Genomic DNA, 23108 nt, shown 5'->3' on the forward strand with positions numbered 1-23108 from the left:
CTTCACTCTTCATTATATTTTATTTTAGTCACTGTTTCTAAATCAGTATATTCTGTTCTTTGCTTCTACCATTTTGGCATTTAGATGCCTCAACATGAATTTAATCTGAGAAAAAAATCCTAATGTCCTGACTTCTGGTAGGAAATATTTACCCGAGGGAACTCTAGTTTCACTGACTTTTCCTTGAGTTCTAGGAAAATGTGTGTGTGATGTTTGTCATGTGAGGTGTTCTAAATATTAATGCTATTTAATATGATTAAATTGTCTACTTAGAGAAAAAGTTACATGTCACCATAACTGAGGAATGTTTGCTACACAGGTTGACCATACAAAAATGAGATGTGATTTTCCTTTTTAGTCAGGAAAAAATTTTTAGGATAATATTTGGGGTGTGGCATGATAAACATAATTCCTCACTGAAGCGAATTTGCTCAGTCATGTCTGACTCTTTGCGACCCCATGGACTGCAGCCCACCAGGATCCTCCGTCCATGGGATTTTCCAGGCAAGAATACTGGAGTGGGTTTCCATTTCCTTCTCCAGGGGATCTTCCCAACCCAGGGATCGAACCCAGGTCTCCCGCATTGTAGCCAGACGCTTTTACCATCTGAGCCACCAGGGAAGTCCAGGGAATTCCTCACTAGGGAATGTAAATTGATACACTCTTTCTGGAGTATAATTGGACCTTACGATCTCACTTGTAGAAATCTATCCAAAGGAAATAACCAGAGATAAGAATGTTCATCATAGTTGTTTGTTTGTTTTTTTTTAATGAAAATTATAAGCCACAGGACTCCCCTGGTGGTGCAGTGGCTAAGACTCCATACTTCTAATGCACAGCGCCCAGTTTTGATCCCTGCACAGGGAACTAGACCCCATATGCTCCAACTAAAAGATTTCCCATGCTGCAACTAAAACAAACAAACTGCGTGCTGCAACTGAGAGCCATTGCAACCAAATATTTTTTAAAAAAGAAAATTATAAGCCCCATGAATATCTAAGAGCCAAGAAATAAATCGATTATGGTATGTACAAGTATTAGAATGTTATGGAAGCACTAATATTATGACTCTGAAAAGTGTTTAAAGACAACTATTCAAGACATATCATTAAGTAGAGAAATAAAAAACTGTGGTGAATAAAATATGATATGTGTGTGTGCTGCTGCTGCTGCTAAGTCGTTTCAGTCATGTTTGACTCTTTGAGACCCCATGGATTGTAGCCCTCCAGGCTCCTCTGTCCATGGGATTCTCCAGGCAAGAATACTGGAGTGGGTTACCATGCCCTCCTCCAGGGGATTTTCCCCACCTAGGAATCGAACCCGCATCTCCTGTGGCTCCTACATTGCAGGCGGGTTCTTTACTGCTGAGCCACCAGGGAAGCCCAAAATATGATATACTTACCTCAAAATATTGCCATTGTTATTTCTGAGTAAATGGGACAGACAACTTAAAAATCTTTCTGTGGTTTCCAAATTTTCTATATGTATGTATTACATTGATGATTAAATGAATGAATTTGTATAAAAGACTAGAATGATGCCTCAAAAATCAGTTTTTTAAAACACTTTCTTTTATTTCAGTTTCCTAACAGAAGGTCACCACTATGAAAGCTTTAAAATATTAGCTGTTCCCAATTGAGAATTTTTATATTCTTATGAGTTGTGAAATGTATGTAAATAAGGAAAATTGCACTATGCTAAACAGTATGTTGTTGAACCAGAAATATGTTTATTGGCATATTTTATGGATAAATTGGCACTAGGATTTATTTATCTTTTTTTTTCAAAATTTGTTTTCAAATTTTAGAACACAAAGAACTCAAGATATGACTGAACTACCTCAGACATCCCTTTAGACTGGCTGTAAAGTTACAAGTTTAAGCAAGAATAGGCATATTTTTTAATAGCCTGGAAGGTATTTTGGTGGGACAATAGAAGTATATTTGGTTATACAAAAATCTATGATTCTATAAAAGGACATAATTTGAATCCATAGTTGATTACAAGTTTAGAGGTCTCTGTAATATACAAAGTTTCTTAATTGTGTGTAACTAGTCACTTCCCAAGGCTGGCTGATCACTCTGAAGAAGCAATGAAACTCAGCAAGAATCACCAGCTGCTGTTTATGAAACCAAATGATAGAATCACTTAATGGAAGTAATGTGCTGACAGCGGTGTTTACTGTTTAGAACATAATAGTCATGTTTATTGTATCTCTCGAGACAGAATATATCAGACATAGACAAGAGACACTGAGAGCAATGTGCTTTAAAAAAAATGTGCTCTTATTTACATGAAACCAAGCTTCAAAAACACTTTGCTAGAGGTCTGTTTTATAGAGGTAAACTGGAAAAATGGCAGATTTGGAAAGCAGCTATTGTTTTTGGACACACAAATCAGAAGTATGAGCTCAGAAAACATAGGCACTTGGGGAAATCTTAGTATCTTGAACTATAGACCTTGTGAACTTCAAAAAACCTTGAAATTCACTTGATGATGATTTTTGGAATCTCAGAAATAGTGGTGTAATACCATAGGATAGAGAAAGATAATCAGGAAGCTTAATGCAATCAGAACCTCATAGCCTCTTATGGGAAGTAGCATTTGGCAAAGCCAGCTAAGCTACTGTAAATGAATGTTAATCACATTTTATCAGCTGCTTGTGCTATCTTTATTACATAATTTGAATATTTATGACCCTGTAAATATGTTTAACAGTGAAATTACAGTATTTATGAAACTCAAATTCCAAAAAGCATATAACCCTTTGATGGAGAAGAATTATCTTTAAATACTACAAAATTCAAGATGTTTTTGCCATTTAGCAGTTGTCTGTATGCTATGGGACAAGTATTTCTTACTAAAATTCTGTGATAAACAGAATGATATATGTCAAAATTGACTTTGAAGACACAGATGATTCTGTTAATTTATCATCTATGAGAAATAAATGATCAGCTGAAGTATTTTAAGTTTCTAGGATTAAGTACAATTTATTTTCTCACTATGGTTTATATTTTGGTTGACAGCATCCATCTCTGTTCGGAAATTATTAATGAATCTTTTTTTATGAACCAGGCTTTGGAATTGGACAACTCCTCCTAAAGTAGCAGTATTATTGAAAATAATGGATGGAAATGCCTCTTTAGTTTTATAATCTGTACTCATTTGGCGTGTGTGTATTTTGGGAAAACTTGACTCTCTTATTTATTGCCAATGCTTTCTTACTTCTTTGCAACCATAAAGTCACTGCAAAGTATTTTTCCCTTCCGAAGGATTTAAATGCATTGTTCTTCGGGAAAGTATAATCTAATAGGAAGATACAGTTCATATTAGAACCAAAAAAACCTGTAATTAAGATATGTCTCGGTCACATTTTTTCCCCCTGTTCTTTGTTAAAGCAGAAATGGATTCATTTAAGTAAATAAAATTGTCGATGGGTAAAGCCTTTATTTTCAAAAGTGATGATTACAAACATCTGTTTACTTCATTCTGATTGTCTAAAATATTTAGAAATTCTCATCTTATAAAATTTGGATATACTAATTAGTTTACATTTTGAGGTGAATTTAATTTGTTTTCTAGGTATTACAGTGGTAACAAATCCACCTGTCAATTCAGGAGACTTGGATTCGATCCCTGGGTCCAGAAGTTCCCCTGAAGAAGGGAATGGCAACCCACTCCAGTATTCTTGCCTGGAGAATCCCATGGACAGAGGAGCCTGGTGGGCTACCGTCCATGGAGTTATACAAGAGTCAGACATGACTGAGTGACTGAGCACATACATACACACACACATTAGATTAATTTAGATTAATTCACGTGTTGCTGGCCTGGCAGACATTACAGAGAAGTGGTTGTGAGGGTGAACTTTGGAGTCACAGATTTCTGTTGAGATCAAACTCTTGGTCAGGCAGGCGCTCATTTAGCTTAGTCACCATCATTCTGATCAGGTTCTGAATCTCGCTGGGCTTCGGTGGGCGCACCTTCATGGGTTTGTTGGGAGGATTACCTGAAATGCTCACAAATATATGGAAAGTGCTAAGAATGTGTGTCTGGAGTCAGTGGTGGTCCTCATACACCGCTATTACCCGGTTGCTGATAGAGCCTTTCTATGTTGAGGATCTCTTAAAACCCTTTGCCTTTCCACCATCCTTATTTGGGAGGATTAGCTAGTGGGTACACTCACTCTCCTTTAAAAAGATGACAAAGGAAAAATATCCAGAATGCAAGTCAGCTTTCTGTGCCTAATAACAATGTGGGAGGAGTTTTGATGTTTCAGACTCTTGATCCGAATGCAGATGAGATGGGGGCCTTAGGTCATTGATTCGTGCTCTGCGCTGTTGCCTGTCTTACTGGCAGAGAGCACAGGTAGACAAACGTTTTCTGTTAAAAGCCAGCAAGTAAACGTGCTAGGCTTTGTAGGTTTTATAGTCTCTGTCACAACTACTCTGCTCTGCCATTTTAGCCAAGACCAGCCTTTTGCAATACTGTAATTGACAGGCATGGCTGTATTCCAATAAAAATGTATTTTTAAGAACAGCCTCTGTGTTGGATTTGGACCATGGACTGTAGTTTGCCAACCTCTGGGCGCAGGTAGTTGAGAGTATGTTGGTGTATCTTTTCTTAAAATCAGAGATAAATTCTTGCCTTCAGAGTTGTAGTTGTTCATTATTTAGTTTAAACACATATAAATCAACATTATAGGGAATTCCCTGGTGGTCTAGCAGTTAGGACTCTGTGCTTCCATTCCAGGGGCCTGGATTTATTCCTGGTCGGGAACTAAGATATTGCAAGCCGACCAGTGTGGCCAAAAAAATAAACACTGTAATTTTCTATTCTTTTTGCTTATAGTTTTATCCTAAAAGGATAAACTGTCAACTTTTGGTCTCTGAAGCTATATGACAATTGAGTTTTCTAGTTAATTCTCTCACATTCCTAGGTACAGGTGGGGTGATGGGGAATGCCTTGATTGTCTAAAGAGATTAGACATTACACCGCTTTATTCATAACTGAGTAGATTTTGAGTTCTCCTGGACAGTATCAGGTTTGGCTTTGCAAATGGGTAGGTTCATCTTGGTGCTTTGCTCCCTCCTAGCTGCAAGCCATTGGCTCGTGATGTAGCTTTCTTAAGGCTCAGTTTACTCATTGGTAAAACAATGATAATTCTTACCTTGTTAGGTTGCTGAGGATTGATGTGCCCATGAATTTTGAAGTGTGAGGGCCCAGTGCCTGAGAAAGATAAACCAAATAAACAACAGCTCTTAAAAACTTGGGTGAGAACCATATCTTGAAGGCTACATGCTTTTTTAAAAAAAAAAACAAAAAAAAAACTTCATTGTTATTTTACATTCCTTATTCTTCTTTAAAGGGGAAAAATGCATTTCTGTGTACTTAAGCCCTCAAAGTTATTTGGGGCCTTGGAGCCATGTCTTTCAAACTAGGCTTCCCAGGTGACTTAATGGTAAGGAATCCGCCTGCCAGTGCAGGAGACCCAGGTTCCATCCCTGGGTCGGGAAGATCCCCTGGAGGAGGGCATGGCAACCCACTCCAGTATTCTCGCCTGGAACATTCCATGGACAGAGGAGCCTGGTGGGCTACAGTCTATGGGGTCGCAAAGAGACACAACTGACCGTGCGCATATTTCAAATTATTTGTGCTGAAAGACTTTTTATCTGTCACGGACCAATGCTTTCATAAAATATGATAAAAGGAATTTATTACAAAAATGAAATAAATACAAACAGAACACATACAAAACCCTGTTTTTTCTTTTAACGAGATCCAACAAATACCTCAAGCTTCTAAGTGTTTACTTTGCCTGCTTATTTCTTTGGGGCCTGGTAGTAAATGATTTTTAGATCTATACTGACTGTACTTTTAGGAGCACTGGTTTAAGGGGAGGCCAGTTCATGGAAATTCTTTTAAAATACTCATATCAGTCATTCTTTTTTAAAAAGACATATAGGTATTTATTTTGCTTCACTAGGTCTTAGTTGTGGAGAAGGCAATGGCACCCCACTCCAGTACTCTTGCCTGGAAAATCCTATGGATGGAGGAGCCTGAAAGGCTGCAGTCCGTGGGGTTGCTGAGGGTCAGACATGACTGAGCAGCTTCACTTTCACTTTTCACTTTCATGCATTGGAGAAGGAAATGGCAACCCACTCCAGTGTGCTTGCCTGGAGAATCCCAGGGATGGGGGAGCCTGGTGGGCTGCCGTCTATGGGGTCGCACAGAGTCGGACACGATTGAGGCGACTTAGCAGCAGCAGCAGCAGGTCTTAGTTGAGGCATGCGGGATCTTTAGTTGCAACATGCAAAGTCTTAGTTGGAGCATGTGGGATGTAGTTCCCTGACCAGGGATCGAGCCTGGGCCCTCTGCATAGGCAGCATAGAGTCTTAGCCACTGGACCACCAGGGAAGTCCCCCTATCAGTCACTCTTGAACAGAATTAGCCACTAAATAGAGAGTGAGTTTTCCCCTTCTTAAAAGGTAGTCACCAACTGCAAGTGAATGTTATTTATTGCCCAAGTCTTTGTTCATTCAACCCCACCCCTCTCCACTGCCCATGCAAATAGTTTGATTTGAGGTACCTAGAGATTCTCATCAGGGAATAAGCCTTGATGGTTTGCTCTAGATCAGCATGACTTCCCTTGGAGTGTCTCAGGGGGGTCCCAGTGGGTCCAGTGCTGATCTTGAGAGCCTAGACCTCGAGAAGCATGGGTATAGGAATCTCAGGTCCTCACTTTCCCTTCCATCCTCAGTGATCTGACAGCACCTCCCATTACTTCTGTTAAACAACATTTCATTAATATTTCCATTATCTTCTCTGACTTCCCCACCCCTACCCCACCTCCACGGCCAGAACCATGGGCTTTATAACAATAGGGCCTAATTTTATTTTCTTTTTGGCTCCCTGGCTCCTGGCACACTCTAGCTGTACCTTGAAAATGTTCTGATGTGTGAATGAATGAGTAGGCAATGCTGTCCAGGCCTCTCACCAGACTGACATCCTTTATCTTCAGGCTCTTCACTTTGCTAGGGTTCCTCTCAGAAATTTAACCAGATTGGAAAGGGTGGAGGAGAAGGGGGGTCACTCCGGAGCAACACATAGCTGTCAACACATTTCCAATGCCCATAACCTGAAAGAACATGGACTGTGTGTTTTGGGAAGTTGTGTTTTTCTCATCCCTCAATTTTGGGCGCCGATTGTGTAACAGTGTTGTAGGAAAGCAGCCAATAGCAGTGCTACCAGCTTCCAAACTGTCACAGTGGCTTTCTGGAAACTGTCAGGGCCACACCTTACCTTAGATGAAACTCAATGGCATTGAGCTCTTGAGCGTACAGATAGTGATTTTCTGGAGTAGACACAATGGTGTGCGAACATATGACCAGGCTGGACTATATCACAGTGCTTGCATGGGATATTACAGATCATTGATGCTTTACAGTAGAGCGTTTATGGATCTTTCATATGTATATAGATATGTATATGTATATAGAGTAATATCACTGTATGTTGGGGATGGGAAAGAGTATCAGTCATTTGTATGTTACAGTTATTTTCAAGGAAAAAGAACTTAAAAATCAGTTGATAGCTTATAGTAATAGGTTAGGTTTCTGGCGGTTATCTTTTCCTTGGGGGAACTGGTGAAGTTAATAGCATGTTTAACTAAATGCTGGGTTTGAATGAGGATCTTGAATTCCCGTCTTAACTCTATGACCTCATTCAAGTTACTTAGCCTCTTTGAGCCTCACTTTTTCTTATCTGTAAAATGGGATAATAATAGTACAAGGGCATAGATGACTGTGAAGATTAAATGTGACAATTCGTGTAAAGTGCTTAGTGATACCATTATTTCTTTAGCATTCATTATTACCACTTGTCTGTATGGATTATTTATTGGGGTAATAACACTTTTGAAAAGAAATGGCAGCCTTCAGAGTATCAAAAACAGTTGTATTTGAAAACTACTTAAATGTGCAGAATACTAATTTAACATATTTCTGCCTTTCTTAACTATTTTATATATGTTTATGCTTCTGGACTTCTTGAAATAAGTTATTTTTGACTTCTTAACATTTAACATTGGGAGGTGACTTATAGCTTATTAAAATAAATTGTTCAAAAAATAGCAAAAATAATAAGCAAACCATATTAAATTAATCTACTGAATTAGCAGTGGGATATAGTATTAGAAAACATCATGAAAACTAGCAATAGAGAAAATAAATGGAAAAATAGAATATAAAGTTGTATATACAGCATGGATATAATTTATATAACATAATATATAACATAAAATTAAGTAGATTACACATTTTGAAATGAATAAATAATAGCTATGTTTTAGTATTTGGATTAAGGGTAACTTTTTTCCCTTCACTTTCCAGTGCTTATGATGTTGTTAAAAGGTATTTATTTGTTTTCTTAATTTATTTTTTAATTGAGATATAGTTATACAATATACGGAGAAGGCAGTGGCACCCCACTTCAGTACTCTTGCCTGGAAAATCCCATGGATGGAGGGCCTAGTGGGCTGTAGTCCATGGGGTCGCTAAGAGTCAGACACAACTGAGTGACTTCCCTTTCCCTATATACAATATGATGTTAGTTACAGATGCACAGCATAGTGACTCACAACTTTTAAAGGTTATACTCCATTTATAGTTAATATAAAATATTGTCTGTGTTCCCTGTATTTTACAATATATCCTTGTAGCTTATTTTATACATAATAATTTGTACCTCTTGGGTTTCCCTTGTGGCTCAGCTGGTAAAGAATCTTCCTGCAGTGCAGGAGACCTGGGTTTGATCCCTGGGTTGGGAAGATCCCCTGGAAAAGGGAAAGGCTACCCACTCCAGTATTCTGGCCTGGAGAATTCCTATACAGTCCATGGGGTCGCAAAGAGTTAGACACAACTGAGCAACTTTCACTTCACTTGTACCTCTTAGCTCCCTACTCCTCTCCTGCCCCTCCCCACTCCCTTCACCCCACTGGAAAGCACTACCTTGTCTTCTGTATCTATGAGTCTGTTTTCCACTGAAAGGCTTTTATCCTGTAAAATTTTAAAAGACCAGACATCTGTTACTCACTCTTAAATTGTTCAAAATGACATATTCATATTGAATCTAAGTCTTTTGCTATAGCTAGCAAATTTATTGAATTTACTTACAGAATGTTTGTTGGAATCAAGTAACTGCTTTCAAAGTAACTTCCTGGGTGTCTGAAAACAAACAGGGTGTCTTGGTTTTGTTTCACTTAGGTACCCAAATATTAACTGCGTGGCTACACCGGACCAAGAACAATTCTCTCAAAACTCTTAGTCCATGACATTTGGTAGCCTTTTCATAGAGGAACTTTTTCAAGGCCAGTGAGCAGTCAGCAGCAGAAGCTTCTGTGCTCTGTTAGAGGGCTCCCCAGAGACCATGGCTGGTTCCTGAAGCATGTGTGGAGATATCCAGTTACAACCCAGGGAAAGTACAGGTCTGGCTCTTTGTGCGATTTGAGAGTTAGCCTTCCTGGTCAGGGCCACAGGCTGCCAAGCTGACATCTGTGTAGCAGGGCATGTAGGCCACCTGCCAACACCATTATCCCCATTTAGGGTTAGGCCAGCAGGGATCTTTCCTGTTGAGCCCGAATGTCTTCATTTTCATGAAGTTTTCAAAGCAGAATGAGACTCAGCAGGGCAAATGGTGGTGTGATCGAACCTACCTCTTTAACCTAATTCTTCTTGAAATAAAAGCTATTTTTGACTTTTTAATACTTAACATTGAGAGATAACTTACAGCTTCTTGAAATACATTACCAACTCTAGCAAAAATAATAAGCAAACCATATTAAACTAATCCATTGAATTAGCAGTGGAATACAATATTAGAAAACATCATGAAAATGTTTATAATGTTTATTAAGTTATAGGACTGTTTCTTGGTCACAAATGGACCTGCCCTCTGTCCATCCCAGGCTATTCCCAAAGCATCTCTTGAAGGAGAACACACTTTTATAGTAGCAAAGGTAATTTAGAAAGTATGTCTTTTAACTGGAAGTTGAAGGGAAACTTGGTTTCTTATTGTCTGCCATTCGAAGTGTTCCACATGGTAGATTCTGACACATATCTCATTGCAAATACTCTTGTTCTTATGACCAAACATCTTCCTAAAATGAAAGCTTAAAAATATATAGATTCTGACTAAAAGTAGATGACATTTTGCATATACAAAATTGCTGAACGTGTATAAATGCCTCTAGTGCCAGAATACGTCTTAATGCTGACAGCCCTACCCGGGGCTTGCTCACCGTTCAGCAAGACATTCTTCTATTTTAACATTTCCTTTAAAGGGAAATTCTTTTGAATGCATTCAACAAAAGGTATGGAGAGCATTAGTCACTGAGATTTTTACTCATAGTATTTGAACATCGTTGTTAAGTTTGAGTCCTACATTATTTGAGTAGATTTTTTTTTTAAGCAACTAGAGTTTATGGAGCCCAACTGCTTTTGACCTTCCTCTCACTACTGTGCCCCGTAGAGCTACTGACAGGAAAAGAAGCACTTTTTTATGTCAGATGTCCCTGGTAGCTGAACTGCTTGGGGACATCATATCATTAGCAAATGGTTCATCAGATTCAGTTTTGCTGTTTATATTTTATAGAATGTATAATAATGAGAATAATTTAAACTATCTCTTTTCACCAAAAACGGTGTAAACTTTATATGAGATTGCAAATTCGCAAAAATATAACTTTATATCCGATTGCACTATGTATTGGGTTGACCCAAAAGTTTGTTTGATTTTTTTCTGTAAGATGTTATGGAAAAATCCAAACAAATTTTTGGGCCGACCCAATGAAAAAGTTTTGTTTTGTTTTGTTTTTACTTGATGTAAATACTTCAATAAGTAGGTCAGAAGAAGACTTCCCTGGTGGTCCAGTGGTTAAGAATCCACCTGCCAATGCAGGGGACATGGGTTCAATCCCTGGTCTGGGAAGATGCCACATACCCTGAGGCAAGAGGAGCCGCCACAGTGAGAAGCCCGCATACTGTCACAAAGAATAGCCCACAGCAATGAAGACCCAGGGCAGCCAAAAAAAATTAAGTAAAATTTTTTGGAAAAAAATTTAGAAACTGAGTTTAAAAAAAATAATACATCAGAAGAAAAAGATGCAGAATGACTTAAAGACTTGTGTGTCAGAATTTTGAGCAGTGGCGTCATATGGAAGCTTGGTGACTGCCCCTTCAAAGGTAACTAACTTCCAATTTTGCTTTTAGGTGCCTCTGCCCACCAGGGAGGGCAAGGAGAAGAGCCCTTTGATAGAAAGTCAGCTTGTGCTTCTGGAGGGTGGCTGGGTGGTGGACAGGGGTTATCCATGCTTTCTGGAGGAAGGAGAGAAAGAGAAAATCCTCTTGCCATAAACGCCCCCTTTGGATCCATTGAAAACTTTGGATTTGGCAAGGAGGAAGCAAAAGGCTTGGTATCCAAAGAGAGACTCTGAGAGGAAGGTTGTGAGACCTTCCTGTCTTAAAGGGAGTAGCAGCCAATGCCCAGGGATGGGAGCAGATGCGCCACCTGGCTCATCAGGTGCATGGGGAGCCACTTTAGAAGCTCAGGCTTCTGTTGAGTTGTCTCAGGTCTGCAGCCTCCTGTCTTGAAATGGGTAGGTCCTCCCGCACCCTCACTCATGATCATGAGCTTTTAGTTCAAGGGTCAGAGTCTGTTTTGAGAAGAAGGAATGATTTTTTTCCACCTTTCTTCAAGATGTTTGAATGACTTTTTAAGGTTTTCAGCTCTTTATCCACATGGCTCATCTTGTCATCTGCTCCAGAACTTCCCTCTTCTTGCTCTAATTCATGATGTCTTGAAGGTAATAGCCTGAAAAGCTCTGTTTGTCCTTCACAAAGTTTAGCCTTTTCCTTTCTCCTCTCTGAAAGATTTCAAACTGGACTCTCAGTTGAGGCTTTTAAGATGATCTGTCAAGTCTGCGTTGTGTCCTCTTTTTTCAGAAACGTTGGTGTACAATTGATTTTTCTCTGTGTTCTGAGTGTTGAAATGCACGCTTAGCTTTGCAACATCAGTCAGCTCCTGGCTCCTCTTGCCTGGTCATTGCCGTCATCTCTGTCTCCCAATTCCCCTGACTTTTCCTAGGGCAGCTGCTAGGTGTTTGACCTTTCACACACATTCATCCAGCCTTGATCTGAATTTCAACCAAAACTCTAGAGCTCTGTGTGGAGATGCTGCAGTTTTTATCTGTTGCCCTGAATACTGTTGAGTTTGTGGTAGCTTTTTCCATGTGTCCTTTTGGGTTTAGTTTTTGTTTATAGAGACTGGCTCTTGCAGGAGCAGGCATTGACTCATCTTGTTTGGAACGTGCAGATTTTTCTTTTTCAAGTTGATTTGCTCTAAAGCACAAGATGAACCAAATTACAGGGTTAGCATGTCCAAGGCTTCAGGCGTTTCTGGGCTTTCATCTTCTTCTGCCTCAGGGTAAAACTGAAGTGAACACAGGGCAGGGGTCAGCCTGGATCCAAGCCTGCGTCTGGCAGCTGGGATGAGTCATAAATGGAGAAGGCCAGTGGGTATGCAAGATGGTCCAAAATAAACATACCCTCAACCCTGCCCACTGCTCCTTGACATTTTTCTAGAGCTAGTGCTGAGCTTTTAAAGGCATTTTCCTTGTTTCTCTGTATGAAAGTGGAAGTGTTAGTCACTTAATCATGTCCAACTCTGCAATCCCATGGACTGTAGCCCACCAGGCTCCTCTGTTCATGGAATTCTCCAGGCAAGAATACTGGAGTGGATAGCCATTCCCTTCTCTAGGAGATCTTCCAGACCCAGAGATTGAACCGGGGTCTCCCACATTGCAGGCAGATTCTTTACTGTCTGAGCCACCAGGGACGTCTCTGTATAGAAAGGCTTTTTTTCATTGACTGAAAATTTAGCAGTCAAAACTGAGAACTGACAACTACAGTTATCCAGACATATATCTCTATCTTCTGTTTTTACCCTATAAGGATGAGACTGGCCCATGTTGTTGGGTAATCCTGCCACAAAACAGTGCAGCAGCTAACATTTTGGCCAAAAGTACAACAGAGCAAATCTCCATTTACCCCAACCTCCCACCCAGTGGCCTGTGGTCCTGGATGGGCAGCTGGACCGTTGCAAGCCCTGGTGAACATCAGGCAGGATTCTGCTTGGAACCAAGCTTGTACCTGGCAACCAAGATGGACCATGGGTGGAGAAGGCCATTGAGGTACAGGACTGGTCCAAAAAAAAAAAACACACACCCCCACTGCACCTTTTTTCTTTCCTTAAACTTTGCTTCCTGTGGCCACACAGACTTCTCCCCATCCTCTCCATTTGATGGTCTCTCTGCCTTGAAAGCCCTTCGCCTCCCTGTGTGCATGGGAACAACATCCACCTTATAGCCTCCTCGCCCCCGTGACCCCAGTGCCCAGGGCAGGGCCAGACTCAGAGTGGTAGCTCAGTGCTCCACACAGGAATAAAGGAGTTTGTGGAAGGAATAAAGGAGTCAGTGGGTGAATTACAGAGCCATCCCTGAAGATTCACACATAATGCCTTTCCGATTCAGCAGAGGGCTCTTCTTGCAGGAGCACTTTAAACTCCTTTCAGAATTCCAGACCTGGAAGCAGAGGGAAGAGGAGGTGGTGGCAGTTCTGGCCTGGCCCCCTGATCTCCTTCCTCACAGCCCTCTTCTCAAGTAGGTTTTCAAACAGCCTGTCATGTGCAAATTGCCCCATCAAATAGACCCACAGCAGCTGCAAATACTAGTAAGAAATGCATCGCCATGCAACTTGCCAGAGATTTGCTCTGTAAAAATAGTGGAATGCAATGCTAGAACTTGTGCTGTGTAGAGAATCCCAATGGGCTCAGAGTTTTTGGTTTCTATTTTGAAGATCTTTGTTATTTGGGAGTGTGTGGGGAGTGTGGGGAGTGCACAGCTAACAACCAGACTGGTTTTTCCCTCCAAGTGGCCCGAAGCCTCATAGTCATCAGAGCTGTGTCATACCAAGTAGTTGCGTCTTAGCCCAAGCACATAACTTGTAGCTTGCACCCATACTGGCTCAATATATATTTGTTGAATGAACTAATATGGTAAATACTAAACACTACTGAGTTACAGATTGTCTATACAAGAATGTCTGATGGTTACTGTGCATCTCCCATGAGCTAATCATTCATTTAAGGCTTCTCTGTCATTAGAATTTGGAAAACTCAGCAGTGGCCACAGGACTAGAAAAGGTCAGTTTTCCTTCCAATCCCAAAGAAGGGCAATGCCAATGAATGTTCAAACTACTGTACAGTTGCACTTATTTCACATGCTAATAAGGTTATGCTCAAAATCCTTCAAGCTAGGCTTCAGCAATACATGAACCAAGAACTTCCAGCTGTACTGGTCCAAGCTGGATTTAGGAAAAAACAGAGGAACCAGACATCAAATTGCCAAGAATCATTGGATCATAGAAAAAGCAAGAGAATTCCAGAAAAACATCTACTTCTGCTTCATTGGCTACATGAAAGCCTTTGACTGTGTGCATCACAGCAAACTGTGGATAATTTTTAAAGAGACAGGAATATCAGGCCACCTTACCTGTATCCTGAGAAGCCTGTGTGCAGGTCAAGAAGCAAGTTAAAACTGGACATGGGACAATGGACTTGTTCAAAATTGGGAAAGAAGTATAACAAGGCTGTATATTGTCTCCCTGCTTATTCAACTTAATATGCACAGTACATCATGCAAAATGCCAGGCTAGATGAATCACAGGCTGGAATCAAGATTGCCAGGAAAAATATCAGTAACCCCATATACACAGATGATACCACTCTAATGACAGAAAGGCAAGAGGAACTAAAGAGCCTCTTAATGAGGGTGAAAAAGAAGAGTGAAAAAGTTGTCTTAAAATTCAACATTCAAAAAACTTAAGATCATGGCATCCAGTCCCATCACTTCATGGCAAATAGATGGAGAAAAAGGGGAAGCAGTGACAGATTTTATTTTCTTGGGCTCCAAAATCACTGCAGATGGTGACTGCAGCATTGAAATTAAAAGACACTTGCTCCTTGGAAGGAAAGCTATAGCAAACCTAGACAGTATATTAAGAAGCAGGAACATCACTTTGCCAACAAAGGTCTGTCTAGTCAAAGCTGTTGGTTTGTCTAGAAGTCATTTACGGATGTGAGAGTTGGACCATAAAGAAGGCTGAGTGCTGAAGAATTGATACTTTCGAACTGTGCTAGAGAAGACTCTTGAGAATCCCATGGACTGGAAGGAAATCAACCCTGAATATCCATTAAAAGGACTAATGCTGAGGCTGAAGCTCCAATACTTTGGCCACCTGATGCGAACAGTCGACTCATTGAAAAAGACCCTGATGCTGGGAAAGACTGATGGCAGAAGGAGAAGAAGGTATCAGAGGATGAGATGGCAGGACAGCATCACCAATGCAATGGACATGAACTTGGGCAAACTTCAGGAGATGGCGAGGGACAGAGAGGCCTGGAGTGCTGCAGTCCATGGGATTGGGAAGAGTCGGACACTGCTGGGCGACTGAACGCAACAATGCAAAAGTTTACGTTTTCTGATCGTGAGAAGTTATGAGAGTGGCTGACCATTGACGTTGGAACTCTCCAGAGGACGGTGGTGTGAACAGTGTAGGTGACACTGGGGAGAGGCCTCTGCCCTCACACCCTGCCACTCACTTCCTGCCTCTACAACACTCATCTGCGTCCAGGATCAGGCGGGAGGATGGACCAGACCTAAGTAGCACTACCTGCGCTCCTGCAGGACCAGCCTGCTCCTCACCTGGGTTACTGCAGGGCCACGTGGTCGGGTAGTTTTCTTCTTAGCCGGAAGGCGGGATGCCGTCCTCCTAGCCTGGCTCTCTGCTCTCATCCTCTCCTCCTGGGCCCCGTGGAAACCTGGCTGCAGTTGCATTGTAAGTAAATGCCCCAGCCTTGAGACCTCTTTAGGCTTTCTGTTTCCACCACCTCCTTTCATCTAGGAAGATAACACATCCTCTGTTACCTCTGGGGCATTTTCTAGAGGGAGCTCTGTACTCTCTCAGGCTGGGAGGAGGGCTTCTCCGCTGATTTCAGACTCCTTCCGTTTTTGGTGCCTGAGGCCTCCCTCTTTCCCAGGGGCCAGACTGCTTGCTGAACCCTGCCCTCGCTCAGTTCGTGGGACTCCTGTACTGGCTCTGAGCCTCTCCCGCATAGTCACGGAGGCCTTCAGTACCCCTCTAGACGTCCTCACTGCCCACATCCAGGGGCCTTTCCCTCACACCCGAGAGCTGTTAACGAGAGGGCGCTCCTCTGCTGACAGGTGACTGCTCCCTTGCTGTCCCCCTGTCCTGGTGCTCTTGCTTGCTCGTTCCCAGCAGGAGACAGACCCACCCAGCCACTGGATACTTCACTGTTCTTTTCCCTCGTCTCCACACTGCATGGTCTTCAGCTCACCCCTTTCTCTGAAGGTTGATTTGACCCCCATTGAAGCTGCTCACCCCCTTCTCTGTACCCCTTCTGCGTCCGACCCACATTTCCCTTACTCTGGGCAAGAGCTTTTGGCTGGGTGGGACTCTGCTCTAATGATCGTTGGATCCCTAACACCTGCTTCATCTCTTCACTGAGAGCTGAAGTGGAGGGAATGTTGTGGAGCTAGTTGAAGTTATTGATGGGTTGTTTACATTTGAAAGATATTAGTATATTCAGGAAAAAGTATTGATTAAAGGAGGTAAATCTGCCTCAAAAGAGTATGGTATAGCTACGAAGATGAAGGGGAAAAATTATTCCAGAAGCTCTCTTGTAGAGTCTCTTTTCCAAAATTTAGCCTTATAACTTAAAAACACCCCCCCCCAAACTATTATCAATATATTATATGCACGTAATTAAAAAATGAAAAAGAACAAACCAGCTTAGAATGAAAATACTAGCCATTCTCACCCCACCTCCTCCAGTCTTGAACTACAGGCTCAGTGATTTTTAAATGTTCAGTTTTTAGTTTATCTGGTGGTTACTGCCATGTTTCTAAAGCCTACGGTTTAATGTCAGATAGGGATAGTGAAAAACAGCCTTGAAGCCCTAGACTGTGTAACACTGAATTATTGTTCACACTGAATCATCATTACCAATTGCATTATGAAAATTACTGAAAAACATTCTAGACAAATGCCTTTAAGTCATGGTGCTATGGAATCAATGTGGTCACCTCTCACTTTTCTGTTTAGTGTTCAGAATGGAATAGGTTTTTTGGTATTTGAGGGGTATGTTTTGTACAGTTTTTGTATATTTTCAGAGACTAAAAGTGATGTTTTCCCGACCTTTTTTCTTTTCCATGTTTTTTCTTTTTTTCCTCTTGTGACCATTGCCTTTTTTTTTTTTAATCACATAGGGATACAGTATGGAAGTTTATAGCACCTGATTTACAAAACCTTGATGAGGGGCTTTGTGTGGCTCTTTAAAGCTACAGCTTACTCTGTCTTTGAATGCTGTCTCGGCTTAGAGTCTGTTCATACCTTCCAGCCAGTGTTACAGGAAGCATTGTGAAAAGAATACTCTTTGAAAAAAGGTACGCTGTAGATGCTTCATTTCTGAGTGCAAAATGGCTGCTTATGTTGAAAATAAGCTGGTAGATAGTCTTTAGCGCATTTAATTAAAAGTACCATACTAAAGGAAATTGTAGCAATTATATATTATTAACCTAAGTGGTGCCAAGGCTTTGAAGTTGTTTGCTATGGCCCATTATTTTCCTTGATTGCATGCCATCTGAGATTAAGCTGGGCTGTTCAGTTATGTAGGCATTTAGAAGAAGAGCAACATAGTAAACCCAAGTACAAAATTAGGATCTTTGGAGTCCTGTGCTATACATCCAAGCTATTGCTAAGTGAATCCAATCTTTTGCCGCTGTAGTTATTTAGACTGATTATTCTGCTTTCCCGGCCCATTCCCCAATCAGACATTGTTCAGTTTATTGGAAAATACGTGTTGTATATGTCAGCTCAAAACAGCGTGTCATTTTGGGGCTTAAACGGAGGAGGCTTTTATTTTAAGCTGAATTGAATGAATAAGGAAATTGAAGATCTGAAAAGAATGGTGCTGGGCCCATTATCATAAGAAAATAAGGCTTTGCAAATATTGGGCTTTGAAGTCATTATATGTATGGTAAGCAGCAGGGTAGCGGGTGGGAAAGAGGGCATCTCTGGCTAAGAAGAGATCAGAACGTACTTTTCTGTATTAATACCTCTGCAAGGTGGCATAGGGTTTCAGTAAAAAGAATAAAATATGGTTATAGATCTGATTTTATCACGTTAGGCTGTGTACTCAGCTACACTTATTAAATAGACAAGGTTTACTGGGTGCCCATGACAGAATTTGACAGCTGAAAATGACCAAGAATCAGTGGGCCAACACCCTCATTCTACAGAAGAGAAAACAAACTCTTATCTATCAAGCCCCTTGCCAACTGACCTTAGACAAATCCCCATGTTAGTCTGCTACATTTAATTTTTATTGGCTTTGAAAATTTCAATGTATTTTAATATAGACCTTTTACTGTAGCTACACTGGATATTTTTAGTCCTTTGTGCACCAGGAAACAAAAGGCTTAATTTGTTTACTGAAGGAAACGTTTATTGAACACTTACAGTGTTCAAAGCACTCTTGCTTTTTAAGGTATGGCTTGTTAGCATAATGTAAAAGTTAGAGGTTCAAACCAAGATTAGAGCCTTTCTCTGGCTCCTTCTGATCATATACTTATCTGATATGGGAGGTATTGAGCCTCCATGAAAATATATTTCATGGTACACACACACAGAAGTAAGTGTGGTTAAAAAGATTTATGGAACTTTAAGCCCTCTGTTACCCAGTACAGTAATGTAAGAGAAATTCTGTTTTTTGCCTCTATTCTGCACTCCACTCACTATACTTCCGGTCACCAAATGTGTGGAGGTTTTTCCTACACCAGGCAATTCTCAGATGCCAGCTAGGTGTCCTACAATTTAACTCGATTCTGGCACTACCTGGAGATAACCTCAGATCCTGCAGGTAAAGAGCTCAGACTGCCCTGTCCCACTCCAGATGCCAGTTCCAAGTCACCTGGGCTCAGACCAGCCAGTGAGAAATTGGAGGTTCCATTGAACTGCCTCTTCAGGTTTAACCATTTGCCACAATGACAGAATTCAGGAAACTGTTTACCTACTAGATGACTGGTTTATTGTAGAAGGATACAACTTAGGAACAGCCAGGTGGAGGAGATGCAGAGGGCAAGATGAGGGGAATGGAGTGTGACCTTTACAAGCCCGTTCCAGGTGAGCCACCCCCGCCTTCAGCACCTTCATGTGTTCCCCAACCTGGAAGCTCTCCAAATCCCAACCTTTTGGGTTCTATGGAGGCTTTATTATCAAATACACAGGCACAATTGATTAAATTGTCTTTTTTGTTGTTGTTGTTGAGTTCATCCCATACCATTATTTAACTTATAAACAGCATTTAATTTGTCCTTTAAAAGTTACTTAACAATTGGCTTTTCTCAGGTACTTCTCTCATATCCAAAAGAGGGGAAGAATTTAGCCCTTGTTTTAAAACAAACATAAGGAGAGGAGATGACCTTAACTCCTTATAACATTCCACTGTTAGATTATTGTATAAAATGTCCAAGCTGGTGGTTCTTCCAGATGCCAATGATTGATTCAACCTCCATTTCTCTCCTCCCCTAGAGGTGAGGAGGGGAGTGGGATTGCAACTTCCAGCCCTCTTATCATAGGGTTCAGTTCAGTTCAGTCACTCAGTTGTGTCTAACTCGTTGCATCCTCATGGACTGCAGCATGCCAAGCTTCCCTGTCCATCACCAACTCCCGGAGCTTCCTCAAACTCAGGTCCATCTAGTCGGTGATACCATCCAACCATCTCATTTGTCGTCCCCTTCTCCTCCTGCCTTCAATCTTGCCCAGCATCAGGGTCTTTTCCAGTCAATCACTTCTTTGCATCAGGTGGCCAAAGTACTAGAGCTTCAGCATCAGCCCTTCCAATGAATATTCAGGACTGATCTCTTTTACGATGGACTGGTTGGATCTCCTTGCAGTCCAAGAGATTCTCAAGAGTCTTCTCCAACACCACAGTTCAAAAGCATCAATTCTTTGGCTCTCAGCTTTGTTTATGCTCCATCTCTCACATCCATACATGACTCTGGAAAAACCATCACAGTGTTGGTTCCCCTGCTACCAGTCCCCACCATGGGAGCATTCAGAGTCACCTCATTAACATAAACTTAGGTGTGGATGGAAGGGCTTATGAATAACAAGAGACAGTCTTTTCATTTTATTGCTCTTATCACTTAAAAAATTCCTAGAGTTTTAGGATGTCTGTGTCAGGAATCATGGACAAGGACCAAAATATTTAAGTATACCAAATATACTTAAATAAACCAAAATATATTATTATAAATGACAATATCACAAGTAGCAACTTGTCAGTATTTAAATTTAAACATATAGGAGTCTTGGGAGTCTCCTATTGACAGCTGGTCAGTCAGAAGCTCAGTAATAACCTGGATTTGCAATTGGTATCTGATGTGGAGCAGTCTTGTAGGACCCAGCCCTTACTTAACCTGTAGGGTCTGATGCTATCTCTTGATAGATAATTGACTATTAAAATTTAAATAAAAATTGTTTAAAAATAAGTATACTTAAAAATTCAGTTTCTCAGTCACACAAGCACATTTGGATAGGAATTGGACAGCATAGATATAGAATATTCCCATCATCGTGGGAAGGTCTATTGGACAATGCTTTTCTATCCCTTTCCATGCCAGAATCATTTACTATTAATACAAATCTAGATCTGGAATCCAGAAGGCTGAACTTGCACCCCACATTCACCATTCACCCTGTTACACAAGCTGTAAAGTCTCAGAAAGGCACTTTAATCTGAACAGAGCTCTGGTTTCATTTTGTTTAAAATGAGGTTACATATCCTACTTCGTCAGTGAATTGTTTCATGTTATACCTTATTACACATTGTACTAAGAGTTCATGTAAAGTTAAAAGCTGTTAACTTGTTCACATGGTGGTTGTTCAGTCTCTAAATCATGTTTGACTCTTTGCCACCCCTTGGACTGCAGCATGCCAGGCCTCCCTGTCCTTCACTATCTCCGGAGTTTGCTCAAACTCACGTCCATTGAGTCAGGGATACCATCCAATCATCTCATGCTCTGTTGCCCCCTTATCCTGCCTTCAGTGTTTCCCGGCATCTCCAATGAGTCAGCTCCTTGAATCATGTGGCCAAAGTATTGGAGCTTCAGCTTCAGTCCTTCCAATGAATATTCAGTGTCCCTTGGTTGCCACTGACAGTTCCTTGCAGTTGAAGGTGTTGCCTCTTTACTTGCTTCATGGGGCATTCAGGGTATGTGTGGTGTCCTGGATTCATCTGCTCTGTGGGTGAATTCTGACCCTGCTATAGCAGATGACTGTATCCTTGATTCCTGGGTCTTTCACAGTAGGCCCTAACCCTTTTGGCACTAGGGACCAGTTTCATGAAAGACAGTTTTTTCCATGGACCAGAGGTGGGGGATGGTTTTGAGACGATTCAAAAGCATTACATTTATTATGCAGTTTATTTCTAATCTAATGCCACTGCTGATATGATGGAAGGTCCCCGTCTGCAGCCTGGAGATTGGGGACCCCTGATCTATCTCAAGGCATTGCCTCCTGCCAGACCTCTTCCTCCAGTCTACTCTTCACCAGCCCCGGTTTTGAAAATAAGGCTCAGTGTTGTGTAATGGTTAAGACCAAGAGCTCCGGAAACAGTTGTCCTGCTCAGCCAGCTCTGCCGCATACTCTGTGTGACCTTGTCAAGTCTAACCTTGTTTTCCCGTCAGTAAATGGGGGGATGATAAAAGGACTCAGGCCACAGAGTTGCTGTGGGAGTTAAATGATACAGTACTAGGTTATTAACCCAGTGCCTGGAACTCAGTGCTCAATAATTTGTTCTTGGTAATAAAAGGATGATGACATTTGATAATTTAGTATAGAAAATATATTGCAAGAGATTCTGGTTGAATTATCTGGTATGAGTACAAAGTCTAGATATAGATCTTGAGCACTGGAGGAGAGAAGGTGTGGTATTAAAAGTTTTGAAGTGTACAAGAGAAGAGCTTTCTCACTTTACCTGTAGTTGATGAACTGAAGGGAGAAGGCTTCCGGCACCTTCCTCATGTTCCCCTTTCTTCTTCATGGAGTCTTCCAAGGCAGATAAATGCCTGGGAGCAGCTGGCAGGTCATGCCCATGGGTAAAGCAGGCTGTGAATTAGAAGAGTTCTAATTGGAGGGAACTGGAGGGAATGAAAAGGACTTTATCAAACTGAAGAATGTGTTGTCTAAAGGGTCTAAGTCCACTGCTAAGCCTCAGCCAGTATTGCCATGCAGGAATGGAGTGTTGGTAAATCTAGATGTTTATATGAAATCACCAAGTTTCCACCATTGGCAAAGTTTTTTTTTACAACTTTATACATAGTAGATAGGATATATCCTTGGATAGAAATTGGCCCAAGGACCACTAGTTTATGATCTTTTCAAAAAAACTTTCCTAATGTCTTCCCAAGAGTGCTAAGTCTGATGAGCTATTAAATTTGGAATTATACTTGAAAAGAAGATCTTGTAGTCAAATAACTTTGGTTAACCTTGGTTCTCAGAGAAGACAATGGCACCCCACTCCAGTACTCTTGCTAGGAAAATCCCATGGATGGAGGAGCCTGTTAGGCTGCAATCCATGGGGTCACTAAGAGTCGGACACGACTGAGCGACTTCACTTTCACTTTTCACTTTCCTGCATTGGAGAAGGAAATGGCAACCCACTCCAGTGTTCTTGCCTGGAGAATCCCAAGGACGGGGGAGCCTGGTGGGCTGCCATCTATGGGGTCACACAGAGTTGGACACGACTGAAGTGCTTAGCATTAGCAACCTTGGTTCTGGGACAAAAAAATGTTGAGAAAGTGCTTCACTCTGGATTTGATTCCCTAAACATATTTGATCAGAGAACCCTGTTCCCCCTGTTTACCCTACAGACTATTGGGGGAATGAAGAACACAGTATGGGTGGCGG

General features: G+C 41.2%; 1 protein-coding gene across 9 annotated transcripts in view; it reads left to right on the top strand.

Annotated features, from left to right (window-relative positions):
• Positions 1-23108, top strand: part of SRGAP1 (SLIT-ROBO Rho GTPase activating protein 1) — a 303623-nt gene that overhangs the window by 26154 nt on the left and 254361 nt on the right. The window contains exons 1-3 of one of the 9 annotated variants that reach the window (XM_055579476.1): positions 15830-15953; positions 17405-17581; positions 19232-19319. The exons of 4 other annotated variants lie outside the window; for them this stretch is intronic. In XM_055579476.1, the coding sequence (XP_055435451.1) occupies positions 19280-19319 (40 nt within the window). In that variant the 5' untranslated portion in view covers positions 15830-15953; positions 17405-17581; positions 19232-19279. Of the gene's footprint in view, positions 1-15814; positions 15954-16132; positions 16340-17404; positions 17582-19231; positions 19320-23108 lie in introns of those variants that run through there. 4 more of the 9 variants (XM_055579496.1, XM_055579486.1, XM_055579513.1 and 1 more) reach the window with 4 other exon arrangements.

The sequence above is a fragment of the Bubalus kerabau genome, chromosome 1 (genome assembly GCF_029407905.1).
Source record: "Bubalus kerabau isolate K-KA32 ecotype Philippines breed swamp buffalo chromosome 1, PCC_UOA_SB_1v2, whole genome shotgun sequence".
In the NCBI taxonomy this organism is placed as follows: Eukaryota; Metazoa; Chordata; class Mammalia; order Artiodactyla; family Bovidae; genus Bubalus; species Bubalus kerabau.